This window comes from Pelobates fuscus, chromosome 3 (assembly GCF_036172605.1).
Source record: "Pelobates fuscus isolate aPelFus1 chromosome 3, aPelFus1.pri, whole genome shotgun sequence".
NCBI classification, from domain to species: domain Eukaryota; kingdom Metazoa; phylum Chordata; class Amphibia; order Anura; family Pelobatidae; genus Pelobates; species Pelobates fuscus.
In genome coordinates, this window is record NC_086319.1 from 122,944,431 (window position 1) to 122,972,350 (window position 27,920).

General features: G+C 43.3%; 1 protein-coding gene and 1 long non-coding RNA gene across 2 annotated transcripts in view; both read left to right on the forward strand.

Moving 5' to 3' along the window:
• LOC134601666 (DNA damage-regulated autophagy modulator protein 1-like) overlaps positions 1-27,920 on the forward strand; it is a 432,307-nt gene that overhangs the window by 185,110 nt on the left and 219,277 nt on the right. Inside the window, exon 4 of the mRNA XM_063446182.1 lies at positions 13,609-13,695. Within this exon, the coding sequence (XP_063302252.1) occupies positions 13,609-13,695 (87 nt within the window). The remainder of the gene's footprint in view (positions 1-13,608; positions 13,696-27,920) is intronic.
• On the forward strand, positions 18,077-19,060 carry LOC134602506 (uncharacterized). The gene is made up of 3 exons (XR_010090427.1): positions 18,077-18,369; positions 18,471-18,643; positions 18,988-19,060. It is a non-coding gene; the product is annotated as an uncharacterized LOC134602506 (long non-coding RNA).

Here is a 27,920-nt window from a genome sequence, read left to right on the forward strand (position 1 = left end):
CAAACATGCAACCGTAACCCCGATTCTGAAAAAGCCCAACCTTGATCCTAACTCCCCATCCAACTACCGCCCTATCTCGCTACTGCCATTTGCCTCCAAGATCCTCGAGAGAGTTGTGTACGCCAGACTGACAGACTTTCTCGAATCCAACTCTCTGCTTGACCCGCTTCAGTCTGGATTCCGCGCTGGTCACTCTGTCGAAACTGCTGTGACCAAAGTATCCAACGATTTAATTGCTGCTAAATCTCACGGCCAATACTCTATCCTAATCCTCCTTGATCTTTCTGCCGCATTTGACACTGTTGATCATCAACAGCTTCTTCCCATTTTTCGTAACTTTGGTCTACGGGATACTGCTCTCTCCTGGTGCTCCTCCTACCTCTCCCAGCACTCTTTCAGTGTTTCTTTCTCTGGTTCTGCCTCTTCTCCCCAACCCCTCTCTGTCGGCGTCCCCCAAGGATCTGTCCTCGGCCCCCTATTGTTCTCTATCTATACTGCCTCCCTTGGTAAACTCATCAGCTCCTTTGGTTTCCAATATCATTTATATGCAGATGACACGCAAATCTACCTGTCCTCCCCAGATCTCTCTCCGCCCACCTTGACTCGTGTTTCTGACTGCCTCTCTGCTATTTCCAACTGGATGGCTGCTCACTTCCTTAAACTCAACCTGTTTTTCCTCCCTCAAGTGCTGCTACTCCTGTTGTCTCCATCCAAGTCAACGGCGCTACTATCACCTCTACCTCGCAGGCCTAGGGGTTCTTTTTCGATTCTGACCTCTCTTTTACTCCCCATGTCCAATCGATAGTCAAATCCTGTCGCTTCCAACTCAAGAACATAGCGCGCATCCGCCCATATCTAACGCCGGACGCGGCTAAGATATTGGATCATGCTGTTGTTCTCTCTCGCCTCGACTACTGCAATCCCCTTCTCACCGGTCTTAAATGTTCCCAGCTTGCACCGCTGCAATCTATAATGAATGCGGCTGCAAGGCTTATTTTCCTGTCCGGTTGCACCTTCCACGCCTCCACGCTCTGTCAGTCCCTGCATTGGCTTCCAGTTAGATACAGTGCCCAATTCAAAATTCTGGCGCTTGCTTACAAATCCCTACATAATGCTGCTCCAACATACCTATCCTCCCTCATACACAAGTATGTCCCGTCGAGACCCCTGCGCTCATCCCAAGACCTACGCCTATCCACTGCCCGGATCCCAACTTCTGACGCTCGCCTTCAAGACTTCTCTAGGGCTGCACCTATTCTGTGGAACTCCCTTCCCTCCTCAATCAGACTTTCACCCAGCCTCCACTCCTTCAAAAAATCTTTGAAAACTCACTTCTTCATTAAAGCGTATCAATTAAACTGTCAGCAGGCTTCTCATCCCCCACCTCATGACTCCTTTCCTGCAACTGTCAAAAATGACCTACCAAGCACTCAATAAACCCTTCTCTAACAAACTATTTAATTCCCCTACTTTAACCCTTTGTGTCACTATACCCCACTCCCTCTAGCATGTAAGCTCATTGAGCAGGGCCCTCAACCCCCTCTGTTCCTGTACGTCCAGTGGTCTGATCTCAATTATGTGTCTGTTAGTCCACCCATTGTACAGCGCTACGGAATTTGTTGGCGCTATATAAATAATAAAATAATAATAATAATAATAATAATAATAATAATAATAATTGTGTTTATGGCAAAGCTATGTTTCTTGACTGTGTGTATAATGAATGTCTTCAACTGGTGACTATGACAAGGTAAGTAAAGGGGTACCAGTGGCAGGGAGAGCGTGACAGGGCGAAGGGGTTAAATGGACAGGGGGGTTGTGAGAGAGTATTAGAGGGGTAATGGTGAGAGGGAGGGGGATGATGTGAGAGGGAGGGGGTGATGTGAGAGGGAGGGGGGTGATGGTGAGAGGGAGGGGGTGATGTGAGAGAGGGTGTGATGGTGTTAAGGAGGGGGGTGATTTGAGAGGGAGAGGATGGTGTGAGAGGGAAGGGGTGATGGTGAGGGAGTGGGGTGATGGTGAGAGGGAGTGGGGGTGATGTGAGGGAGGGAATGATGTGAGAGGGAGGGGGCTGATGGTGAGAGGGAGGGGGTGATGTGAGATAGGGGGTGATGGTGTGAAGGAGGGGGGTGATTTGAGAGGGAGATGATGATGTGAGAGGGAGGGGGTGATGGTGAGGGAGTGGGGGTGATGTGGGTCTGAGGGGGGATGATGTGAGAGGGAGGGGGTGATGTTGAGGGAGGGGATGTGATGTTGAGGGAGGGGGTGATGCTGAGGGTGGGGGTGATGCTGAGGGGGGTGATGCTGAAGGAGGGGGGGTGATGCTGAGGGAGGGAGGGTTTGATGGTGAGGGGACTGCATACCTTAATTTATTCCCTGGTGGTCCAGTGGGTTCCCTGGTGGTCCAGTGTGGGCTGCCTGGTGGTCAAGTGGGCTCCCTGGTGGTCCAGTGTGGGCTGCGTGGTGGTCCAGTGGGATCCCTGGTGGTCTGGTCACCATTACTTCCGGTCTGCAGCTCCGCAAAGCTGCAGACCCTGTATCTCGCGAGACCTGTCAGAGTGTTGCCATAGTAACCCGTGGCAACGCTCTGATCAGCCAGTTTTCGAGACACATGGTCTGCAGCTCTGCTCATTGCGGAGCTGCAGACCTGTGTCTGCAATGGCTGGCCAGGCAGGCAGGAGGGGCCTCGCACCCGGCGGCATACCAGGCAAGCCACCGGGCCCCCTCCTGTTGTTGGCTCCTCAGTCACTGCCCGAGGAACCAACACAGTCTGCCCTCAGGAGGTTTAGGCGGCCACGAGGCCCCAGCCAGTGCGAGGCCTTAGGCAGCCGCCTAAACCACCTAATTAGAGAGCCGGCTCTGAATACAGCCTAGGGACACCTCCCCAGCCACTATCTTTCTGGGGAAGTGCTGCACAGTGTGCAGCATTGCCATTCGATGTTTAACACAGTAAAGGAGTTTAAGCATGCGTGGGATAGGCATAAGGCTATCCTAACTATAAGATAAGGCCAGGGACTAATGAAAGTATTTAGAAAATTGGGCAGACTAGATGGGTCGAATGGTTCTTATCTGCCGTCACATTCTATGTTTCTATGTTTACCCTCTGCATGGAGAAACTGAACTTTCCTCATAGAGACGCATTGATTCGATGCAATTCTATGAGGAGATGCTGATTGGCGAGGGCTGTGTTCCTCCTTGACAGTCTCAGTCAATCCAATGCTTTCCTGTGAAATCATGGTGATTGGTTCAGATCACCACTTCTGATGATGTAAGCAAAGCAGGCAGATCAGGGGCAGAGCCAGCAGCAGCAGACTGAAATAAAAAGTAAGATTGTGCTATATTTAGAGGGGCAAGAGGGGACCAAGGGGGGTAAATGTTGGTTTTAACACTATAGGGTTAGGAATACATGTTTGTGTTTCTGACCCTATAGTGTTCCTCTAAAGTGAGAATTGTGAGGAGTTTAAACACACCTTGCATTTATGCAGTTATGTATCGTCATATGTCTCTGAGTCTGTTTCATGTAATCTCTGTACTTATCTTGGTCTGGGGATCCATGTGTCTCTGGGGTTTTATTGTCATGGTGGGGAGGAAGTATGGTCCCAGCTTTAGATCTGGGCCCAACGTATCTCTTGGGAGTGTAAGCCCTGGCAGGAAATCCTGAAAAGGCCAGAAAGATGGGCTAGGGGCAGGATCAGGCCAAAGACCAGCTTCAAGCTCAAGCTAGGTAGAGTAAATCTAGACTTATATTGAGTGTCTAAGGGGTGCCATTGTCTTTTTTGGGTTATGGGTTGGTTTGAATTTGAAAGTTGAATTTTAACTGTGGAAAAGATTTGGAGATTAGAATTTTGGAGCATTTCATCTATTTAAAATCATAATAAAATGCTCGTATTTACTCCATTATATCCAAAAATATAGGAAGCTATATAGATAACAATAAAAGTGTATTTTCTCTTTAGTTTATATTCCTGTTTCATGACTTCTTATAGATTTAGTCTTCCAAATAAATAAATAAAAAGTGAAAATTAGTCCTGATCTAATTCTACTGAAAACCATACATGTCTTGTGTGCTCTCTCCTAGAATGTCCACTTAGCAGGGGCCGTGTTTGAGTGGCTTACAACATTTGGACTTTTTTGTTTCCTGTTAACACTCTTTCCAGATTTCCAGGTTTGTATGTAAATGTAAATCTTAGGAACACAATGTACATATAACCTTGTTATGCCTTGTTCTGTGATTCATTCTCTAGTTATTTGCTATCCACTTGCTATTTCCTTTAAGGATGACTCGAGATATCTGCATGCTGGAGTGTTTTATTAATTCTTTGCTTTCTACTCTCAAAACTCCCAACAAATGGGAAGGGAGAATTAGGATGGGGTAGGCCGGAGCTCTGAGGGGGCATCATAAGTTACACAACTCATGTTATTTGTGACGCCCACAATGGACGGCTCACAGGTATTCTGCCTACTGGGCACCCAGTATTTAGGACCATATGGGAAGCGGTGCTGAAGTGCTAGTCCTAGTGTCTGCTGCACAGCATGAGCACATCAAGTGAGGCACTTGTGGTGTGGTGCCCTTGATGTCCCCAGATATGGGATGCCAGGGATCTGAAGAACAGGACTGCAAAATCATGACTGTCCCACCGAAAATCGAGACTGTTGGAATGCATGTACTTTTTATACATTATTTGTTATGTGTGCAGTCCTTAAGGAGACATGTAAACATAAGCACTTCATTCACTGTCTTCTCTGCAGTTTGAATCTTAAAAATGCATGATTTGCTGGGGCGGAGCTTAGCTTCCTAGCAGGGTGGACGCGCTTCACTACAGCTCCTGCACACCAACTACTAAAACGGGGGATATACCCCGATCCATCGCACGCACACTGCTGGGAAGGTGTTTACAGAGTGGGGGAGACCCTGGGAATCATTTTGGTATAAAACATATGCCAGCAACTCACCGGGTCCCCACAATTCCAGCTTGAGGCCTAACCGTGATCAAGCCAGGGAGTGGCGGCCGCTCTCCTGGATGGCAACCTCGCGGATGATTCCCTCACAGTACTCACCTTTAACCCCTTAAGACCGCAGCCAAATGTACAAGTTGTGATCCAAAAAAAAACGTAAACAAAACCTGGCATTTGCGCTACATGTCTGTCCAACCGTAATTCACCTCTTTCATATTAAATGCACCCACACTTATTATATATCATTTTATTCAGGGGAAACAGGGCTTTCGTTTAACATCAAATATTTAGGTATGGAACATAATTTAATATGAAAAAAATATTACAAAAATGAGAGAAAATAAGATTTTTTTTAAATTTTTTTAGTTCTACGTGACATTCTAACTGTGAATGTCATAATACTGTTTGCTTTTACTGCAATACAATACACATATTTGTATTCAGCGATGTCTCACGTGTAAAACAGTACCCCCTATGTACAGGTTTTATGGTGTTTTGGGAAGTTACAGGGTCAAATATAGCATGTTACATATTTCAGTTTTTTCACATTGAAATTCGCCAGATTGGTTACGTTGCCTTTGAGACCATATGGTAGCCCAGAAATAAGAATTACCCCCATGATGGCATACCATTTGCAAAAGTAGACAACCCAAGGTATTGCAAATGGAGTATGTCCAGTCTTTTTTAGTAGCCACTTGGTCACAAACACTGGCCAAAGTTAGTGTTAATATTTGAAAATGCAAAAAACTAATTTGAACGCAAATTTTGGCCAGTGTTTGTGACTAAGTGGCTACTAAAAAAAAAACATACCCTATTTGCAATACCCTGGGTTGTCTACTATTGCAAATGGTATGCCATCATGGAGATAATTTTCATTCCTGGGCTACCATACGGTCTCAAAGGCAACCTGGCGAATTTTAATGTGAAAAAACTGAAACGCAAACCTTATATTTGACTCTGTAACTTTTGAAAACACCATAAAACCTGTACATGAGGGGTACTGTTATACTCAGGAGACTTCGCTGAACACAAATATTAGTGTTTCAAAACAGTAAAACGTATCACAACAATTATATCGTCAGTGTAAGTGCCATTTGTGTGTGAAAAATGCAAAAAATTTCACTGTCACTGACGATATCGTCGTTGTAATATATTTTACTGTTTTGAAACACTAATATTTGTGTTTAGCGAAGTCTTCCGAGTAAAACAGTACCCCCCATGTACAGGTTTTATGGTGTCTTGGAAAGTTACAGGGTTAAATATAGTGCTAGCAAATTAAATTCCCTATAGTTTCAGCATGGGTTGTCAGGCAGGTCCCGCTAATTGTAATTAATAAAATGACCTAATTATGTAAAATTATTACATAAATATATGCGTAGAATTATTATATATATATAGGTGTGTATATATATATATGTGTGTATATATATGTATATAATTTTTTTTATTATTTTTATTTATATATAGGTATATATTTAGTGATATATACGTATATACTTATGTATATAGATATATATATTATTTCGTTCTACATGTATTTTGATATCAATATATATATATATATATTAATTTTAAAATACAGTTAGAACGAAATTTCGCATGTTTATATATTTTTTATCTATTTATTTTGTATTATTTTATTTTTTAAACGTATTTATATATTTATTTATTTTTTATTATATAGAAATATATATATAATAAAAATTATATATATATTTAATCAATATCATTGTACGTGTATTTTGATATTAATATATATAATTATGTATATATTAATATTAAAATACATGTAGACAGTGTATGTATATTTATGTGTATATGTGTATATGTGTATATATATACTTAGATCATATATATAATAAATATATATATGATCTAAGTATATATAATCTTATTTTTACACTGCTTTAACTGATTTTATTTGAATTTCAGACAGCAGGGGGAGTACCTGTCATTACAGGCACTCCCCCTGCTGGCACTGCCTTGGACGGCTATGCCGTCCATGTGATCGCGGGGTCCTTGCAAGGACCTCGCGATCACATGGCCCTGGGGGGCCGATGAGGACGGAGGGGGACTCCCTGGGCTCCCAGGTAAGTCCCCCATACCGCGATCGCCGGCGTGGGATCGCCGGCGACCGGGTAAGTACATAAGACCGCAGGACGTTCTATGCCGCCCTGCGGATTTTAGAGCCATCTAAATAAGGACGGCATAGAACGTCCTGCGGTCTTAAGGGGTTAAACCCCCCCCTCTGGACCGGCGGGGGTCATCCCGGTCCTCGCTGGGGACGATTACCCCCACACCACGACCAGCACGAGAAGCAACACCAAAAGCGAGACGAAACAGCCAAGTCCCAAACAAGATGGCGGCACAGGCACAGTCTGCCAGGAACCGCACACTCCACATGCCACCCCAGCGCATAGAGGAGTTCTACGGCAGGCTGTGTGCCAGTCTGTGGACTACACTTCACACCCAGAGACAGGCCTTCACGAGGGCGCTGAAGGAGGTAGCGGCATGGATCCGCCCGGCAACACGACGGCAAATAGGCGGGAATCCCCCTCGCAAACACAAGCCGAAAACAGCTCAGTCACCAGATGAGTACTCAAGTCGGGCGCCATCTGCGCAACACCACCACAGAACGGCAGTCCCTCACATGACGTCAGCCACGAGATGGTGCCGACAGCGGCGATCTCTCCAGCCTACGAGTTACACCACCAAGCAAACGACACGGAAAGCGGCTCCTACCCATCGCAAAGATCACGCTGCACACCAAGACAGTGCACAAGAGAAAGCCTCGCTGACGACCGTAAGAGCTGGAATCAGGCCCAGGGACTCCATCGGCAGGGCCAGCTATGCTGGCATTCGAGACATTCCAACACAGGGCATAGGCTGAAGTGCCTTCCACCCTGCCCCACAGCCGACAGTCCTTGAACTGATCCGTGTGGGCATTTTCCTCGGCTGCCCCAGCTATTGCCAGAACACCGTGATACCTTGTCGGGTTTGTAACCCATTTACCACCGAACTCTCCTATCTCTGGCAGGGGGGGACTTTCGCCAATGTTACAGTATATTATTTAGTTAAACTGAAATGATTCTCCCTCACTAGCACAGCTATTGATTATAGTGTTTCCTTTTTGACAAGAATTGCTGCTAGTGATCCCACAATCTGTTATGTCTTGCTACAGCATACTCACCTAGTTAAGACTGGTCATGACAAGGATGAAACACTTTAGCAACTGGGCACACTCCCTAAGCACGACATGTTCACTGGAAGAGTTGCAGGATTAGCCAGATACTACAATACTAGAAGCAGGCAAGCCTCACACACGAGGGATGCTATCCTGCCGTTTTTACATTGTTAGAGGTTTTTTTTATTTTTTTTATTTACCGTATATACTCGAGTATAAGACGAGTTTTTCAGCACATTTTTTGTGCTGAAAAACACTCACTCGTCTTATACTCGAGTCAGTTGTCTGTATTATGGCAATTTTCATTGCCATAATACAGACAAGGACCGGGGGCTGTCAGGAAGCTGTAACTTACCTTCACTGCAGCTCCTGTCAGCTCCCTTCTCTCTCCTCCGTCCGTGCAGCTCCCAGGTCAGCTCCCTCTGCAACTCTCGCGAGAGCCGCGGGGTCAGAGCGTTGCCACGGGTTACCGTGGCAACGCTCCGCGCGGCCGCGAGAGTTGCAGAGGGAGCTGACCTGGGAGCTGCACGGACGGAGGAGAGAGAAGGGAGCTGACAGGAGCTGCGGTGAAGGTAAGTTACAGCTTCCTGACAGCCCCCCTCCTACAGCCCATCCACTGGACCACCAGGGAGTGAGAGCCCCCCTCCCTGGCCAGCTAACAAGCAGGGAGGGGGGACGAAAAAACAAATAAAAATAATAATAATAAAAAAAAATAATAATAATAAAAAAAATAACAACCTTAAAAAATATATATATCACAATAATAATTAAATAATAATAATTAATAAAATGCCCACCCCCACCAATGCTCTGCACTCACACACACACACACACTGCACTCACACAAACTGCATTCATACACACACTCATACACACACTGCACTGCATTCATTATATACACACACTGCATTCATACACACACTGCATACACACTGCATTCATACACACACTGCATACACACTGCATTCATACATACACACATACACACACTGCATTCACACTGCACTCATACACACACTGCACTGCATTCATTATATACACACACTGCATACACACTGCATTCATACACACACTGCATTCATACATACACACATACACACACTGCATTCATACTGCACTCATACACACACTGCACTGCATTCATTATATACACACTGCACTCATATACACACACTGCACTGCATTCATTATATACACACTGCATACACACTGCACTCATACACACACACTGCACTCATATACACACACTGCACCCCATTCATTATATACACACTGCATTCATACACACACTGCACTCATACATACACACTGCATTCATTATATACACACTGCACTCACACACTGCACTCATATACACACACTGCACTGCATTCATTATATACACACTGCATACACACTGCACTCATACACACACTGCACTGCACTCATACACACACTGCACTCATACACACACTGCACTCATACACACACTGCACTCATACACACACTGCACTCATATGCACGCACTGCACTCCATTCATTATATACACACTGCATACACACACAGCATTCATATACACACTGCATTCATACACACACACACTGCATTCATTATATACACACACTGTAAATAAATATTAAATTAATATAATTTTTTTAGGATCTAATTTTATTTAGAAATTTACCAGTAGCTGCTGCATTTTCCACCCTAGTCTTATACTCGAGTCAATAAGTTTTCCCAGTTTTTTGGGGTAAAATTAGGGGCCTCGGCTTATATTCGGGTCGGCTTATACTCGAGTATATACGGTAGTTTAGTTCTCTCATCTTGATTTTTGTAAGGGGATACCAGTATACTTCATTCATGTTAACGAATAGGCTATATCTCTCACTTAGCAGATACACACATGAGCTGATGAATAGGATGTTATACCAAACACACAGATGTAACACTCTTAATATGTCAAGCTATGTGCAAAGCCATTATATTACTGTTTACTAGATAGGAGCAGGAATTAAGCTACGAAGGTTTAAGCAGATATAGTACCTTTAGTATGCCAAGCTAGGTGCCAAACCATTTGCACAGATCCTCCTGACTGCTGCCCTTCAAAGCCCCGCAGTTTAAGCAGTTTAAGTGGGTACAGTGCAACAGGTCTGTAACTAGCCCAGCAGGTCCTACACGGGTAGGACTCACGATCAGTCTATTATCACAAATGATAGCACTGTACTGTAGAAAAGCAGCTACCTGGCCTGTTTAACTTGTGACTGGTTATGTTGTCATTCTCGTTTGTTTTTGTTCTGTTTTTTCTCCTTTGTTCTCGCTTTTTAACACAGGGAGGGAGAAAGAAGGAGAAAGGCAACCTTAGTTAAGCGTGTGATCCTATAAATCTATGACCGTCAGTATGGCAACCCGAAATAGTATATTGTCTGCCTTCTCGTATAACTGACATGTTAACCTAATCCTTGACGTATCTACACAAAACTATAAAAAAGTGAAAACACACTAGCATAAGTAATTTTGCAATGTAAACCATACTATTAGCACAAACCGTACTATTAATATAATTAATCTAGAACTGTTAAGTGTAGACCGTCCTACTTTATTTTATTTTTACTATTGCTAATTTCACTGTTTAACTATACTTAAAATTGTAAAAAATGTGCAATTCCTCATGCCACTGTCAAACTCCAGTACATCTTTTAACACGCTGATGTGGCGTATGTCGCTACCATGTAACACCCTGCACAACAAAAATAAAGAATTCAAAAAAAATAAAAAAATGCATGATTTGCAATGCGCACTGAATCTATAAGCCCAATCCAACATAAATAAAATTCTATCCACTTTGTACTTTTACAAACATCTATAAAATAAGGTGTAGTTATACCTTAATAGGGTTTATCAGCCAGCAATACCATGAAGTTTACAGATAAATATACCCGTCACAATAGTGTATTCCTGTTTGACAACACATTATACAATGTAAAATATTGTGTATGTTTTATTTAATACACTTGATTAAAGAACCACTATAGTGCCAGGAAAACATACTCCCGCCGGGCTCTAGGGGGGGTGGAAGTGGTTAAATTTACCTCTTTCAACAGCGCCGGGCGGGAGACTCTCCTCCAGCCACGCACGCATTCAACCAGTCCATAGGAAAGCATTCACAATGTCAATGAGACAGCCACTAGAGGCTGGATTAACCCTATTATAAGAATAAGGGTTAAACCTAGCTGGACCTGGCACCCAGACCACTTCATTAAGCTGAAGTGGTCTGGGTGCCTATAGTGGTCCTTTAACTCTTTGTTCATGGGTATAGTGACCTGAGATTTATTTTCTTTTAACAGCAAATTACTATAAAAAGGCCAGAAGATTGGAGGGAACACTGGTTCGTCATGAGGGAGACGATACAGACTATGGAAGAATTCCCGTAAATTAACAGCTATGGTATAATGTATGTCGCCTTTCTTTTTTCCCTGCTTTGGTTTCATATACTGTGTTGTGATGTATTCTCAATAAACGCTGAATAATTAAAAAAACAAGAAATTGAAAAGGGGTATCGCAAAATGCCGTGGGTGAGCTGCAGGGTGATGAATTGGAGAGTTACCTTTTAATTTATAAAAGGTATATTCTGTAAGTGTCGATGAAAGGGTTAAAAATATACCCTTCACAATAGTGTATTCCTGTTTGACAACACATTATACAATGTAAAATATTGTGTATGTTTTATTTAATACACTTGATTAAAGGACCCCTATAGTGCCAGGAAAACATACTCGTTTTCCTGGCACTATAGTGCCCTGAGTGTGCCCCCACCCTCAGGGCCTCCCTCCCGTCGGGCTCTAGGGGGTGGAAGTGGTTACATTTACCTCTTTCAACAGTGCCGGGCGGGAGACTCTCCTCCAGCCAAGCGCGCATTCAGCCAGTCCATAGGAAAGCATTCACAATGCCAATGAGACAGCCACTAGAGGCTGGATTAACCCTATTATAAGAATAAGGGTTAAACCTAGCTGGACCTGGCATCCAGACCACTTCATTAAGCTGAAGTGGTCTGGGTGCCTATAGTGGTCCTTTAACTCTTTGTTCATGGGTATAGTGACCTGAGATTTATTTTCTTTTAACAGCAAATTACTATAAAAAGGCCAGAAGATTGGAGGGAACACTGGTTCGTCATGAGGGAGACGATACAGACTATGGAAGAATTCCCGTAAATTAACAGCTATGGTATAATGTATGTCGCCTTTCTTTTTTCCCTGCTTTGGTTTCATATACTGTGTTGTGATGTATTCTCAATAAACGCTGAATAATTAAAAAAACAAGAAATTGAAAAGGGGTATCGCAAAATGCCGTGGGTGAGCTGCAGGGTGATGAATTGGAGGAAAAGCGATTGGAGAGTTACCTTTTAATTTATAAAAGGTATATTCTGTAAGTGTCGATGAAAGGGTTAAAAATATACCCTTCACAATAGTGTATTCCTGTTTGACAACACATTATACAATGTAAAATATTGTGTATGTTTTATTTAATACACTTGATTAAAGGACCCCTATAGTGCCAGGAAAACATACTCGTTTTCCTGGCACTATAGTGCCCTGAGTGTGCCCCCACCCTCAGGGCCTCCCTCCCGTCGGGCTCTAGGGGGTGGAAGTGGTTACATTTACCTCTTTCAACAGTGCCGGGCGGGAGACTCTCCTCCAGCCAAGCGCGCATTCAGCCAGTCCATAGGAAAGCATTCACAATGCCAATGAGACAGCCACTAGAGGCTGGATTAACCCTATTATAAGAATAAGGGTTAAACCTAGCTGGACCTGGCATCCAGACCACTTCATTAAGCTGAAGTGGTCTGGGTGCCTATAGTGGTCCTTTAACTCTTTGTTCATGGGTATAGTGACCTGAGATTTATTTTCTATTAACAGCAAATTACTATAAAAAGGTCAGAAGATCGGAGGGACAACTGGTTCGTCATGAGGGAGACGATACAGACTATGGAAGAATTCCCGTAAATGAACAGCTATGGTATAATGTATGTCGCCTTTCTTTTTTCCCTGCTTTGGTTTCATATACTGTGTTGTGCTGTATTCTCAATAAACGCTGAATAATTAAAAAAACAAGAAATTGAAAAAAGCTTAGCCCCTAGGTAGAGTAAATCTAGACTTATATTGAGTGTCTAAGGGGTGCCATTGTCTTTTTTGGGTTATGGGTTGGTTTGAATTTGAAAGTTGAATTTTAACTGTGGAAAAGATTTGGAGATTAGAATTTTGGAACATTTCATCTATATAAAATCATAATAAAATGCTCGTATTTACTCCATTATATCCAAAAATATAGGAAGCTATATAGATAACAATAAAAGTGTATTTTCTCTTTAGGTTATATTCCTGTTTCATGACTTCTTATAGATTTAGTCTTCCAAATAAATAAATAAAAAGTGAAAATTAGTCCTGATCTAATTCTACTGAAAACCATACATGTCTTGTGTGCTCTCTCCTAGAATGTCCACTTAGCAGGGGCCGTGTTTGAGTGGCTTACAACATTTGGACTGTTTAGTTTCCTGTTAACACTCATTCCAGATTTCCAGGTTTGTATGTAAATGTGAATCTTAGGAACACAATGTACATATAACTTTGTTATGCCTTATTCTGTGATTCATTCTCTAGTTATTTGCTATCCACTTGCTATTTCCTTTAAGGATGACTCGAGATTTCTGCATGCTGGAGTGTTTTATTAATTCTTTGCTTTCTACTCTCAAAACTCCCGACAAATGGGAAGGGAGAATTAGGATGGGGTAGGCCGGAGCTCTGAGGGGGCATCATAAGTTACACAACTCATGTTATTTGTGACGCCCACAATGGACGGCTCACAGGTATTCTGCCTACTGGGCACCCAGTATTTAGGACCATATGGGAAGCGGTGCTGAAGTGCTAGTCCTAGTGTCTGCTGCACAGCATGAGCACATCAAGTGAGGCACTTGTGGTGTGGTGCCCTTGGTGTCCCCAGATATGGGATGCCAGGGATCTGAAGAACAGGACTGCAAAATCATGACTGTCCCACCGAAATCGAGACTGTTGGAATGCATGTACTTTTTTTTTTTTTATCTTTATTTTTGTTGTGCGTATGCATATAACAATCGCCCACGAGGTACCCCAAAGGCAATCCTCTGGCGCAATACAACATTCAAAACGGAGGTACATAACAGAAAAAGCACATTTATGTAGATAAAGCTTTCGACAAGTATAATAATACAGAAGTGACGAGGAACCTGGTGGCCGTCTCATTAATACATATGGATTCATTTTTATTTGTTGGTTCCGTGTGTCCTCTGTCCTACTAGGTCTTATAATCCTATTTGTCTAGGTGCTGTATTTTATAGCGCTTAACTGTTCTACTACTTCTCAATGGCTATATTGATATAACTGTGTAAACAAAAAACTAACAACTAAAAAATAATCAGGAAAATAAAAACACTTTTGGATGATGCTCATGGAAGCTATTGGTGTTGTCAACCCCTCTGGTCAGGCTTGGAGTTCGCATTGTCCCCCCCTTCCCGCTGATACTGCCGGGTTGGGGCAGGTCCCGTCTAAAGTATATATGTGGCGTTTAGTGTCGGCCTGTGGGCGTTCGCCCTACCAGAAGGGTGCAGAAGAGAGAGAGAAAGAGAATGGAAAAGAGAAGAGAAGAGAGAAGATGGGAGGGGATGGGGGATGTTTCACCGAGCTGGATGGCGGCACTGTCTTTACATGGGTTGTGTGTGGTCCCGTTGGGGTTGGGATCTTGTGTGGGCTTATCCCATGGTGGGATGGCGTGGGGTCAAGCGTTATCTATCCGTAAAGATATACCTCATGCTAGATCGCTCGAGGTCCAAGAATGCATGTACTTTTTACACATTATTTGTTATGTGTGCAGTCCTTAAGGAGACATGTAAACATAAGCACTTCATTCACTGTCTTCTCTGCAGTTTGAATCTTAAAAATGCATGATTTGCAATGCACACTGAATCTATAAGCCCAATCCAACATAAATAAAATTCTATCCACTTTGTACTTTTACAAACATCTATAAAATAAGGTGTAGTTATACCTTAATTGGGTTTATCAGCCAGCAATACCATGAAGTTTACAGATAAATAATATTGTTACCCGTCACAATAGTGTATTCCTGTTTGACAACACATTATACAATGTAAAATATTGTGTATGTTTTATTTAATACACTTGATTAAAGAACCACTATAGTGCCAGGAAAACATACTCGTTTTCCTGACACTATAGTGCTCTGAGGGTGCACCCACCCTCAGGGCCTCCCTCCCACCGGGCTCTAGGGGGGGGTGGAAGTGGTTACATTTACCTCTTTCAACAGCGCCGGGCGGGAGACTCTCCTCCAGCCACGCGCACATTCAGCCAGTCCATAGGAAAGCATTCACAATGTCAATGAGACAGCCACTAGAGGCTGGATTAACCCTATTATAAGAATAAGGGTTAAACCTAGCTGGACCTGAAGTGGTCTGGGTGCCTATAGTGGTCCTTTAACTCTTTGTTCAAGGGTATAGTGACCTGAGATTTATTTTCTTTTAACAGCAAATTACTATAAAAAGGCCAGAAGATTGGAGGGAACACTGGTTCGTCATGAGGGAGACGATACAGACTATGGAAGAATTCCCGTAAATTAACAGCTATGGTATAATGTATGTCGCCTTTCTTTTTTCCCTGCTTTGGTTTCATATACTGTGTTGTGATGTATTCTCAATAAACGCTGAATAATTAAAAAAACAAGAAATTGAAAAGGGGTATCGCAAAATGCCGTGGGTGAGCTGCAGGGTGATGAATTGGAGGAAAAGGGATTGGAGAGTTACCTTTTAATTTATAAAAGGTATATTCTGTAAGTGTCGATGAAAGGGTTAAAAATGAAGTACGTAGGGGGCGGAGCCTGGGACTGAACCCGACCAGACGCCATCTCTGTCAGCTCCCGTCCAAAACCAACGAAAACGGCAAAAAACTGCCCACCAACCTGCAGCAAACTACCTCCGAGACCCCTCACCGACTCAGGGCACAGCGGGGAACGGGCGGATGCCCTTCTTTCAGCCACCGAAGACCGGGAAGGCAAAGCGCCGAACCAAGGCCTGCTACTCGCCGGCCCTCTGCTCCCTGGAGACTCTCCTCGGCGATTACCGGGGTTACCACGATCCGGGAGACGGTGAGGTGGACCCAGCGGTACACACACACACCTCTGCGACAATGAAACGCCGCACACAAAAAGGTCAGCAGCACATGCCGGCAGAACAACCCGATATAGGGGAAATGCTACAACGCCAGCCGCAATCCAAGATGGCGGCGGCGGCAACCTCCCAAACACCAACGAGGCCTATTCCACCAGCCCCAACCTCGGCCTTACACAGCACTGATCTACCAGCCCCTCAAAACGTGGGGGATCATAATCTGGCTACTAAACAAGACCTCCAACAATGGCTGCACGAAATCCAGACATTGTTAGCCAAAGATATAGGCACTATAAAAGCTGAAGTACGCCAAAACACTGAAAATATCGATGCAGTGGCAGCGAAAGCAACGGCAACCAACAACGAACTCACCCAGCTTAAAGAGGCAGTGCACACCCTGCAAGCTGCCCACCAGGCGCTAACGGTGCAAGTCTCAAACCAAGGTGATCGCCTGCGCCGCAACCACATCAAGCTCCGCGGAGTGCCCACGACAATCACTCAGACCGAGTTACCGCACTTCCTTAGGAGGCTACTGGCTACAATCCTAACACCAACGACAGCCCGGAAAATCACATTGGAGAGCTTCTGCCGGCTACCAGCTGGACCCAACTCACCACTCACAGAAGCAAGAGACATTATCCTGTGTTGCGCCACGACTCAGGACAAAATCACTATTATGTCGGCAGTGAAGGGCAAGACGCCCCTGACATTTGAGAACGCACAACTTCTTTTTTTCCAAGACCTGACTAGGGCAACGCTGCAGTGGCGGAAAACTATGTACGAACTAACTAGCCGCCTGAGACGCGCTGGAATACAATATCGCTGGGGGGCACCCAGAGCTATATCACTCACCCACAATGGCAACACCTACAGAGTCACATCCGAGACTGAAATCCCCACTATACTCACCTCACTGGGACTTACCACCCTACCCACACCTGGAACAGCGAGTAACTCGTCTCAGATGGGACACCCTGCCACGACGAGCCCATTTACACCTAGATCCCCTGGAAGCACATCCACAACGCCTTGACGGGGACTACATATCTCGGCTAGCCATAGCCGTAACAGCATCTCGGGACTCAGAGAGAGATATAGGGCACTGACATGTCCCCCGTGACAAATGCCTCAGCAGTTATCTAAATGTTACTTGTTTTATGTTATATGTTTGGCTCATACATGTTCACATACAGTAGATAACAAAGTCGGGTTCACCAGACAACTCGCACCACACACTTTCGAACTCACACCCCCCCCCACATGCCCCCGGGGTTAAGGGCAACCACTACCTTGTAACTGCACTTTCGCCCCCCAAATTTTATACATAGCACGGCACTCTTAGCTCATACAAGTACACACAGACAAAATCTCCCTCCCTCGGCACTTACACCACCACAGCCTAATCTGACAACCACGCAACACCGGAGGAGCCACGACACTAACACAGGGTAACACACTATTGCTTACCACACCTAAAGCCAACAGAAGAGACGCACGCGCTAAAACTTGTTTTACTATTGTAATGTAACTTGTTTAAAAAATTATAAAATGTGTGCAAACCTATGTGACAGAGGAACTAACCAATTTCTATTCTAACATGTACAATGCATAACTCTTGTCGCTGTTTGAAATATAACCAAGCACATCTAAAATAAAGAATTAAAAAAAAAAAAAAAAAATGAAGTACGTAAATGGACAGACTATTTTAGAAATAGCAATTCTTAAATGTCAGCTTAAAAGTAAACCCTGTTGCAGACCATCAAAGAGATAACCTTTTAACCTCGCTACCAGAAATACATGTTGTTGGCTGCTAAATAAACAATATCGTGTTTAGCTGATGTAATCTTGTCATGTTACTTTTGCTGTAACTTCTGTCTATAAATATGTTTGCCTAACTCTTTGTACACTGGCAGTAGCCCAATTTGAAACACGTTGTCTTTGTATCACTGAAAGGCTCTCTCCGAATGTTCGGTCCAAAAGTGAGGTGCATGGAACGTTTTGCCCAGCAGTGTAATATGACCCCAACAGTGACTTCTGGAGGTGTGCTTTTGTTTTGTTTGTTTTTATCAGGTTTTCATATTTTTGTTTTGCCTTGTATAAAATGAGAGTCTAATCTATGTATTTAATATTTTGTCTTCCAGGAGCATAAGTACGTAGTGATCCATCTTAGCGGAGGGGCATTTGCATACACATTTGGTGCCATGTGTAAATTTTGCATCAAATTAATCGAAAACCCAAAACAATCAATGCATCAGTAACACAGTGTTCTTGCTGATGGAGTCCTCTATCTATACTCTGATATAGGTGCTGCTTTGTATCCTTTTTAACACAGTCTAATTTTCAATTGTATTCTGTATTTAATTGTGCAGTTAACATGGGTGACATTGGGTGGCTAAATAAGGTTAATGTGTTTAGCCAGGAAAGGTACATTCAGATATACTCTGGTTTTCAAGTACAACCTGGGGATGTTATTTCTGCCCAACAATAATGGTTTGTTTTGTTTACTAAAAAGCAAACAGTGGTCACTTGATAATCGACTTGTACAATTTAGCCTACAACAGTTAAGTTGAAATTACACTTACATGATAAATATATAGATAGATAAATAGATAGATATTTTAATTCCATAGTTGACTTCCTTAAGATCCATGTTTGCAGTGATTTAATGCATCATATATGGACTAGTGAAAAGTGAACGTGGAAACCTGACTGTAGAGGTAAATTTAATTAGTATTTTGCTATTATTCTGCTTAACAGTTTTTATTTTACTTTATGCAATCCCAAATAATCACAAGCAAGTTTACTTATTAAAGTGGGAATTGTGGGGAGTTTAAAACACACCTTGTTTGGTTTTCAGGTTTGTATGTAAATGTACATCGTTAGGAACACAATGTACATATAACTCTGTTATGGTGTTCTGTGATTCATTCTCTAGTTATCTGCTATCCACTTGCTATTTCTGTTAGTTATGACTTGAGATTTTATTTCAGTCTCCCTTCCTCAGCTGCATGCTGGAGTATTGTATTCATTTTTTACTTTCTACTCTTGTAACTCCTGACAATTGCGATGGGGGAATTGGGAAGGCGTGGGCAGGGCCCTGAGGGGACATCATCAGGTACGCAACCCACGTTACTTGTGACACCCATAATGGCGGTTCACAGGTAGGCTGCGTGGTCGGCATTTAGGACCATATGAGGAGCGGTGGGGATATGCTCCCTGCGTGGCCATAGTGCCTGTTGCACAGCACAAGCACATCACATGAGGCACTTACGGTTTGGTGCCCGAGGACAGTTCCTTGGTGTCCCCAAATATGAGATGCCAGGATCTGAAGAAAAACAGGACCCCAAAATAGTGACTGTCCCACTGAAATCGAGACTGTTAGGATGCTTGTACTTTTTATACATTATTTGCCATGTCTGCAGTCCTTAAGGAGACATGCAAACATAAGCACCTTTCACTGTCTTCTTTGCATTTTGAATCTTGTAAATGCATGGTTTGCAATTCACACTGAACCTATAAGCTCAAACCAACACATAAAATGCTAGCCACTTTGTAATTTTGTAAACATCCATAGAAGGTGTAGAGTTATACCTTAATGGGGTTAATTTGCCAGCAATACCAGAAATTTTACAGGTGGATATCCCAGTCACAATAATGTATCAATAACGTATTGATGTTTGACAGCACATTATACAAGGTAAAATATGTATGTTTTATTTAATACACTTGACTAACTGCATGTATATGGGTGTAATGACCTGAGATTTATTTCCCTTTAATAGCAAATTACTGTAAGAAGGCAAGAAGACTAGAAGAACAATAGATTCTTAATGCGGGACACGAAACAAACTACAGAAGAATTCCTGTAAAATGAACAGCTCGCAGCTGAAGGTGGCTTTGTTGACAAAAATAAACTTTACCTAATCTGCTTCTATATAGTCTGTCTGAATGTCTTTTTTTTTTCACCGAACACTGGTTTTAGAAGGAAAAGTAATATATTCTTTATTCCTTATATAAATAACATGTTCAGAGATGTGTCAATATAAAAATATATGAAGCTATCAAAAAAATATAAAAACCATTTTAAAAGTTTACCCCGAAATATTACATCAAGGCCTAATTCAGCCAAATTTACAAAAGCAAAATGTATACTTAGGGTTAATCACTTAACTAGAAGTCTCAATTCTCTCATGACTTGCTAGCCAACCAAGAAGATGGATTATTTTTTTTCTCCAGCATTTATTTTTTTTCCAAATTCTTTCCCGTGTCCTTTCTTTTGACTCAGCCCTTCATCCTTTCGAAGTAAATAAAATGAGTACCATTAAATTGAGTAATAGTAACAACCCCTGGATGTTGGGCTAAGGTTAACATCCCCAGGACGTACTTAAAAACCAGAGTAATCTGAATGTGCCTTTCCTGGTTAAATACTTGCTTGTTATTATTATTATTATTATAATTAAAGGCTTCGCTGATTATGGATTTTTTTTTTTTTTTTGTCCATCTTTCTTTTATTGAGGCATATATATGACGGGGTACAGAATAAAGAGTAGGGAATGCACATTTTTGTACAGGTTGGGAGCAGGATAACACAATATAGCATCTCCTGTGAGTATCAGCCTCATTTTATATGAATAAGGTGTAGCATAGTTATACCAACAAGTTGAACGATCAGTAGTAAAAGTAACGAAGCATCGTAACCACAGGCTTAATACATATCTGAACATTTTAGTCGTGAAGTAGGTGTTTGCAGCAGCTTTTCAGTCTAGCACAGATAGGGTGACTGGGAAATTAATGCTAAACTGTGGGCCCACACGGCATGTTCGTGGGCTTAATGTGCTTGTCGTTAACAGGCTATGTTTCGAGGGTCAGTTTATGTGAGTGTGATAAAATAATAAAATAACATACTCCACCTATACCCGTGGTGCTAGGCCTAACCAACAATAAAACAACATTAAAACTTAAAGCATAACTGCACGTGGTATTCCGTCTCCCGGCCCATGAGCTTTATGTGGCTGTAAATTTATGCCCTTGGGCAGCATGTTTCTTCGGGCTGAGCTGGTGTCAGGCGGGGGGGAGGGGGGGTGGGAGACTGCGGTCTGTAGACCGTCTACTTATGTGTGTAGCGGGTAGCTACCTGTGACATGTGTTGGCACTCTTATGTTGAAAACAACAATAAATATTCTCCTTAGCAGGGCATTCTTTAAACAATGCTGTCTAGTATCTATCGATCAAGACAGAGGCTGTGTACATAACGTTTCGTGGCTTGTAGTCTTAGCTAACTTTGGGTAAGGTTGCGTTTTCGTGGTTATGCTTTATGTAGCAAAAACATTTAAGCCTCAGCTGCAAAAACAAGGAAGTACCTATTATGATAATTAGTACATATAAGCTCAGGTGCAGCGTGAGTGAGGAGAGCAACTAATAACACACTAACAAACATAGATAAACTATACGTGAATGCGGAAAGTCCACAGAACCACCAAACAAGTAACCCCAACCGGATTTCAAGTACTGGTCTGCGGTCTGTCCATTACTCGCCCCCTATGTTGTGCATGGTTCTTTGCTGAACGTCCATAGCTATAGGGGTCTTCCATGTTTGCATGTAGCAGTCAGCCGACTCCCATCGTTGGAACCCTAACATTAAGTCCCCTTCTCGAGGTGTTTCTTCTGATGCCTTGTTGGGGTGGATGTGTTCCCCTCGCGCTGACAGTTGCTGCTCTGATGTGTACCGCATTCCCCTCGGACTGGCGGTGTGTGGGTAGATATGCTGCTCGCTCCGGTCACTGCCAGAAATCCGTGCTGAGTCTCCATGGAGCTTGCCCTTAGGAGCAGTGCTTGTAGGTATGCTTGTGGTCCGCTGTCGGCTCTGCTGCGTGAGTGTCTTCTGGGTGCTCGAAGTGCTTGTGCAAATGTGTCTCTGTCTGAGGCGCCGTGTGAAGGTGCGCCGGAGCGACGGGATCCTCCCACCTTGCCGCCATTTTGGGGCCTTCGTCTTCTCTGGAGTTGCAGGCGTCTTTCGCTTGGTTAGGAGTGGAGGGGAGCAATTCTTAGGCTGCTGTTGGGCAGCGAGATGCATTCTCTCCTCGAGGTTGCGCCAGAACTTTGCAAAAGCTCTGTCCAGCATAACCAAGATGTCTGTCAGTTGTGTCTAAGTGCCTCATGGCATCCGCCATATTTGTTGAGTCGGAAGGAGTGCCCGTCGCTGTAGCGCTCTCAGATGCTTGGGGACGGCCCGGGATAAACCCCACCAGGCCACAGGGGGGGGGAACGAGGGCCCCAGATCAGGTCTCCAGTCGTGTTGGGGAGCAGGAGAGCGGCCGCCTCTCTCGCGTCCACCATGCTGGTAGGCCTTGCCAGGGTACCGGGTGCGTATCTCTTTTTTTGCCTCTTAACTGGTATCTGCGTGTGCACCTCGGTGTCCCTTTGTGCTGGGAGACCTTTATTTGCCGCTTAATCATCGTTTTCTTTTCTTAAATTCGCTTTAACTGTATGAAGTAGCCGGAGCCCCTGAGACAAGCGTCCTCTCGGCTCTGCGGTCAGGCCCCGCCCCCCTGATTATGGATTTTAACTTGTTTTTTTTTTTATCTATTGCCAATCAGTCAGATAGGTATGTCCTTAAAAGGTGTTCCGGCCGGCTTCACTGGAATGCAAATACGTTCCACCAACCCGGAAGTGATAGATCTCGGGCAGCGATCGATGATGACATCAGCAATGTGGGTCTGGAACGCAAATGCGTTTCATATGGTCCGTTGGTTTCCTCCATACTTCTGATAGATTTCTCTTCACATAAAATCCATCATTTGGACAATGCATGTCCATATCAATGTAAAAATACAAAAAATAAGAATGAAAGGCACATTAGTAAGAACTTAAAGACTTATTAGTAAAAAAAATACAGAGAATTATTGGATCGAAACATCCCAAGGTACTATATTGGTAGTTATACAATAGATATGTAGTGTAAAGGTATAAGAATAAGGGGTTAATCAAAATATAGGAATAAGAGGTGAGTAAAAAAGATAAGGGGGGTGATATATACAAGAGAGAATTGGAAGAACAGATTGAATGCAAAGAAATATAAAATATACTACATACTGAAAAAAGTGCGTCTAAATTGTATACACTATACCATAGAAAATGTAAAGTAATAAAAATGAAAATATAAAAAAATATACATATATGTACATATGCATATACACACATATATATATATATATATATATATATATATATATATATATATATATATATATAGAAGGCTTGGCCTGTAATTGTGGGAGGCACTATCATCCCTATTTAAACCCGGTGAGCCCCTGCTTACCTGTCGACGATCTCGGAAGTGATTCGTTCTACTTCCGGTTCACGTAATCCAGACGCGGCGGCAAGCGAGATAGGGTCATCATATCGAGGTCGGGCCGGTAAATGGAAGCCTAAACCACTGTACAAGGCTGTCCCACGGGTAAAACAGTGAGTGACTGCACGGGCGCATCCAGCGCCACGAGCAGCATTAGTTAGGGAACCCTTTCGTCCCTCAGGCTCCCCGGCAACGTGCTAGCCTCAAAGGGACCCCCCACGTACTCACAGGGGCACGGCACATAAAGGGTGCATACTCGCTTGCATGCCGCGTACCGGCTTCGTTTTACCATTCAGACGCTGCAATACTGTTTTGTAGCTACCTCTTACATATGTTTATCTTGCTGTTAATGTTTTCGCAACATTGGACAGACGTTCATTGCATTTTAGAAAATGTACAAATACATTGATTTTATGAAGCTGTTATTTCTTTTATAGATTGTGCCCCAGCTAGCAATTGTTTCATTTTTCATAAGCAACCTGTTTAACATAATAAGAAAAAAATAATTATTTGTAGCGATATAGAGAACACCTCAGAATGCCTCTCTAGAGGTGTGTATAATACGTCTTTGTATAATTTATCTACGCTGTTTTGGTTTAAAAAAGTAAAAGGTTTTAACTGTCAGAATGTCGTTTACTCAGTAGGTGGGGCTAAATATCGCCACCTTGTGGCTATGGTCAATATATATGGGTTTCATTCATTTAAAGGTTTGTATAAACTTTCATATACTTTTTCACATTTTACACTGTGTCAAAAAACTGAATTTAATTATCAGATGGGTCTAGGTCCTGCTGGTGTCGGGTGCCTAACGGCTCCACACGCTCTGTATACATTAAAAGTTAAGTTTATGGTATTTATACGGTTCTGGTTAAATTTCGTTTTTTTATGGTGTGGCAATTATTTGCAACTGTATTCCCCTGACAATTTAGTTGTGGTAATGAAAGCATGCACACACGCTCTCCATGCTCTTATGTACATTTATACAGCAGCAGCTGTCTACTTTTGATATTATCTTATAGTATATAATTTTATGGCAAGACAGGAGGCTTCATATTTGCTTATCTTTCTTTACTGAAACTCCCAGCAGCAAAGAAACAGTTAACAGCAGTGTAAAAAAGTTTAACCAATCAGAGTGCATCACAGCAATATAAACTGTCATCAGGCTCCTCCCAATTCCTCTTTCTTTGCTGCTTAGCCTCCCAGGTGAGTCTATTCTAATTATACTCCTACTTATGCTCAAATTTTTATATACATTTATATGAGTATATTGCTTTTATATTATATATATTTATTCATTTACCTATTCTAGTATTTTCTCAGCCTTTCTGTGCTTTTACACTCTGCTTAGGTGACATGGGCTGACTCCCCAGTCAACCTATAAACACTATTGCCTCTCTTATTTTTCTACCATCTTGTATTCTTATACCGTCTGTTTAACTGACACACTTTCCCCGCAGCGCCCGGCATTTTGCCGGCCCGCTCCGCTCAGTTTTTTCCCTCACACACTTCGTGTGTTACCTTGCGTCTCCATAGAGACGTTTCCCGCCCTTTTCCTTCCGCGGCCATTTCTAGTTACCCTTTCCCGGGCTTCCTCTCAGCGCCATCTTGCGGAAATTTTATGCGCGGCGGTTCACTCGCATTTCAGCTCCCACTGCAGAACAACGACCCAGCTGTTCGGTAAGTACTTTTTATCCCTTAAAGACCTTTTATTTTATTTTAAATCATTAAGGATACATACTCAAAATTTCCCTTTTTCTTGACAGGTTTTTTGTCAACTTAAAAAATCCTTGCTTGATACTGAGGGTGACCCCCTCAAGCCTTTATTCTGAGGGTGACCCCCTCTAGCCTTCCTTCAAGGGTGACCCCCCTTTTTTCTGCCTCTATACAGGGTAATCCCTATTTGATGACACAGGCACATACCTGTTATTTGATTTGGACATTTCATTGTCCTTCCTCTCTGGGTGAACCCCATTGATGTATTGTGGATGAACCCCACTGTTACAAAAATTACTTTTCTGTATAAGTCCACCGCCTCATTGTATTAGTTTGTCTGCATACCAATATTAGAAATAATTAAAATAATAAAAATAAAAAAAAAAAAAAAAAAAAAAAAAAAAACTATATATATATATTGTATATTATATTATTCTTTGTGGTGACCCCACTGTTATTGACATTATGTCTGATGTACCAGAACCAGCAGTTTCTGCCGAACTTAAGGCTTGGCTATTCAATGCCATCACTGAATCCATTCCTAAAGCTTTAGCGGCTTTCAGCGAGCAGACAATATCAGCCCCTACGGCGGCCATTACCCAACTCTCAGATTCCGAAGATTCTCACACTTCGGAACATGAAGGAGCCCCTCGCAAACGCCCTTGGAAGGGCGATAGCGCCACCGCCGGTAAAGGCAAAGCGCCCGCTAAACACCCTAAAGTGCCCTATTCAAAACCCAAACATGATAAATTTAACGCATTTGAGGGTTCTACCTCTGATTTTAACCTCCAAGTATTAGACGAATACTACGCAGAACACTCTGATACTGAGGCTCCGCCTCATAAGACATTCCGAGACCTTTATCCATCCGATTCTGCAACTAATGAACCCCTCATACCTCTAGAGGAACTCCAATCGGAGTCTGACTCCATAGATACCTTATTTGACACCTCTGGACGCCCTCTATTTGACCCCAGGTGCATTAAGCACCCTAGATCGGCCGAATGGACACCCCCAGACCACATTGCCAAATACTGTAGAATGTGGCTCCGTCGGCCTTTAGAAAAAGAGGTGAGAGCCAAATTAAGGGCTGAATGCCCACGCCCCACCATCCCAGACAAGGTGGCCAATACACCAGAATTCGACCCCTTCCTTGTGACCTTTCTAACCAAGTCAGGGAAAGACCCCCGTAAAGGTCTAGAACAGGGTCTTAAAACTGCTCAAGACAAGTTGATGGATGTGGCGGGCCCGCTCACACAAATTTTCATTATTGCAGACGAGGCTTTATCAGGTGGCACATTTGACGCACATATGGTGCGAGAGTGGGCACAAAGGGCCTTATGCCTTTTAGGCAATGCCAATGTGGCAATATCAACAGAGCGGCGGAAAGCCGTCCTTTATAAAATTGATGCTAAACTTGCCGAACTAGGCACCAAAGAACTTGGCCCAGAAGCTCAAGGCATGTTATTTGGAGACAAGTTCATAAAAGAACTAAGTAAACACGTCTCTGTTTTTACAACACTGACAAAGGCACAATCCTCTATTCGCAAGGTATTTCGCTCTCAGCGTTTTTCTGGAAGAGCTGGTCGCTATAGAGGCCGAGCGACTGGCAGACCCGCCTTCACAGGCTACAGGCCTCGACCTTCAGACACCTGGAATTCGGGCAATACCCGATTCCAACACAGACAATTTTTTCCCTCTCGCGGAGCAATCCGAGGACGTGGATCCGCTTCCCTACGCGGTCGCTCTGCTACAGGTAATGGACCTTCCTTATTCTCTTATTCCTATTGCAGGCCGGTTAACCCTTTTTTCCCAACAGTGGTCTCAACTAACGCAGGATCCTTGGATCCTTCAAACGGTGTCCGGGTTCCACCTGGATTTTTCAGTCGAACCAATTCAAAATTCCCTTCCTACCCCAATAAAAATGTCTTTGCTAGACGAGTCGACTCTACGGAGCGAACTCAACGATCTATGCACCAAAGGTGCGATCGAACGAGTTGTGGGCCCACAGGTCTTCGTAAGCAACATGTTTCTGGTAAAGAAAAAATCAGGGGGTCTACGACCAGTCATCAACCTGAAAGATCTGAACAATTTCATTGTATACCGTCACTTCAAAATGGAAGGGATCCATTTATTGAGAGACCTACTCTCCGAGGGAGATTGGTTCTCTCGCTTCGACCTAAAGGATGCATACCTCACGGTGCCGGTAACACCAGCACACCGCTGCCTCCTTCAGTTTCGTTGGGAACAGACACTATGGCAGTTCACCTGCCTACCCTTCGGCCTATCTTCCGCACCCTGGTGCTTTACCAAGCTAATGAAACCAGTGATGGCCTTACTGCGGTCCCAAGGAATCCGCTCCATAATCTATCTGGACGATATCCTTCTCATGGCACAAGACCAGGAAACCCTCCTCCATCATACAAACATGACCTCCGCCCTATTGCAGAACCTTGGCTTCGTGATCAATCACCAGAAATCATCTCTAACACCGTCCCAGACGATACAATTCCTGGGATTCCAGATA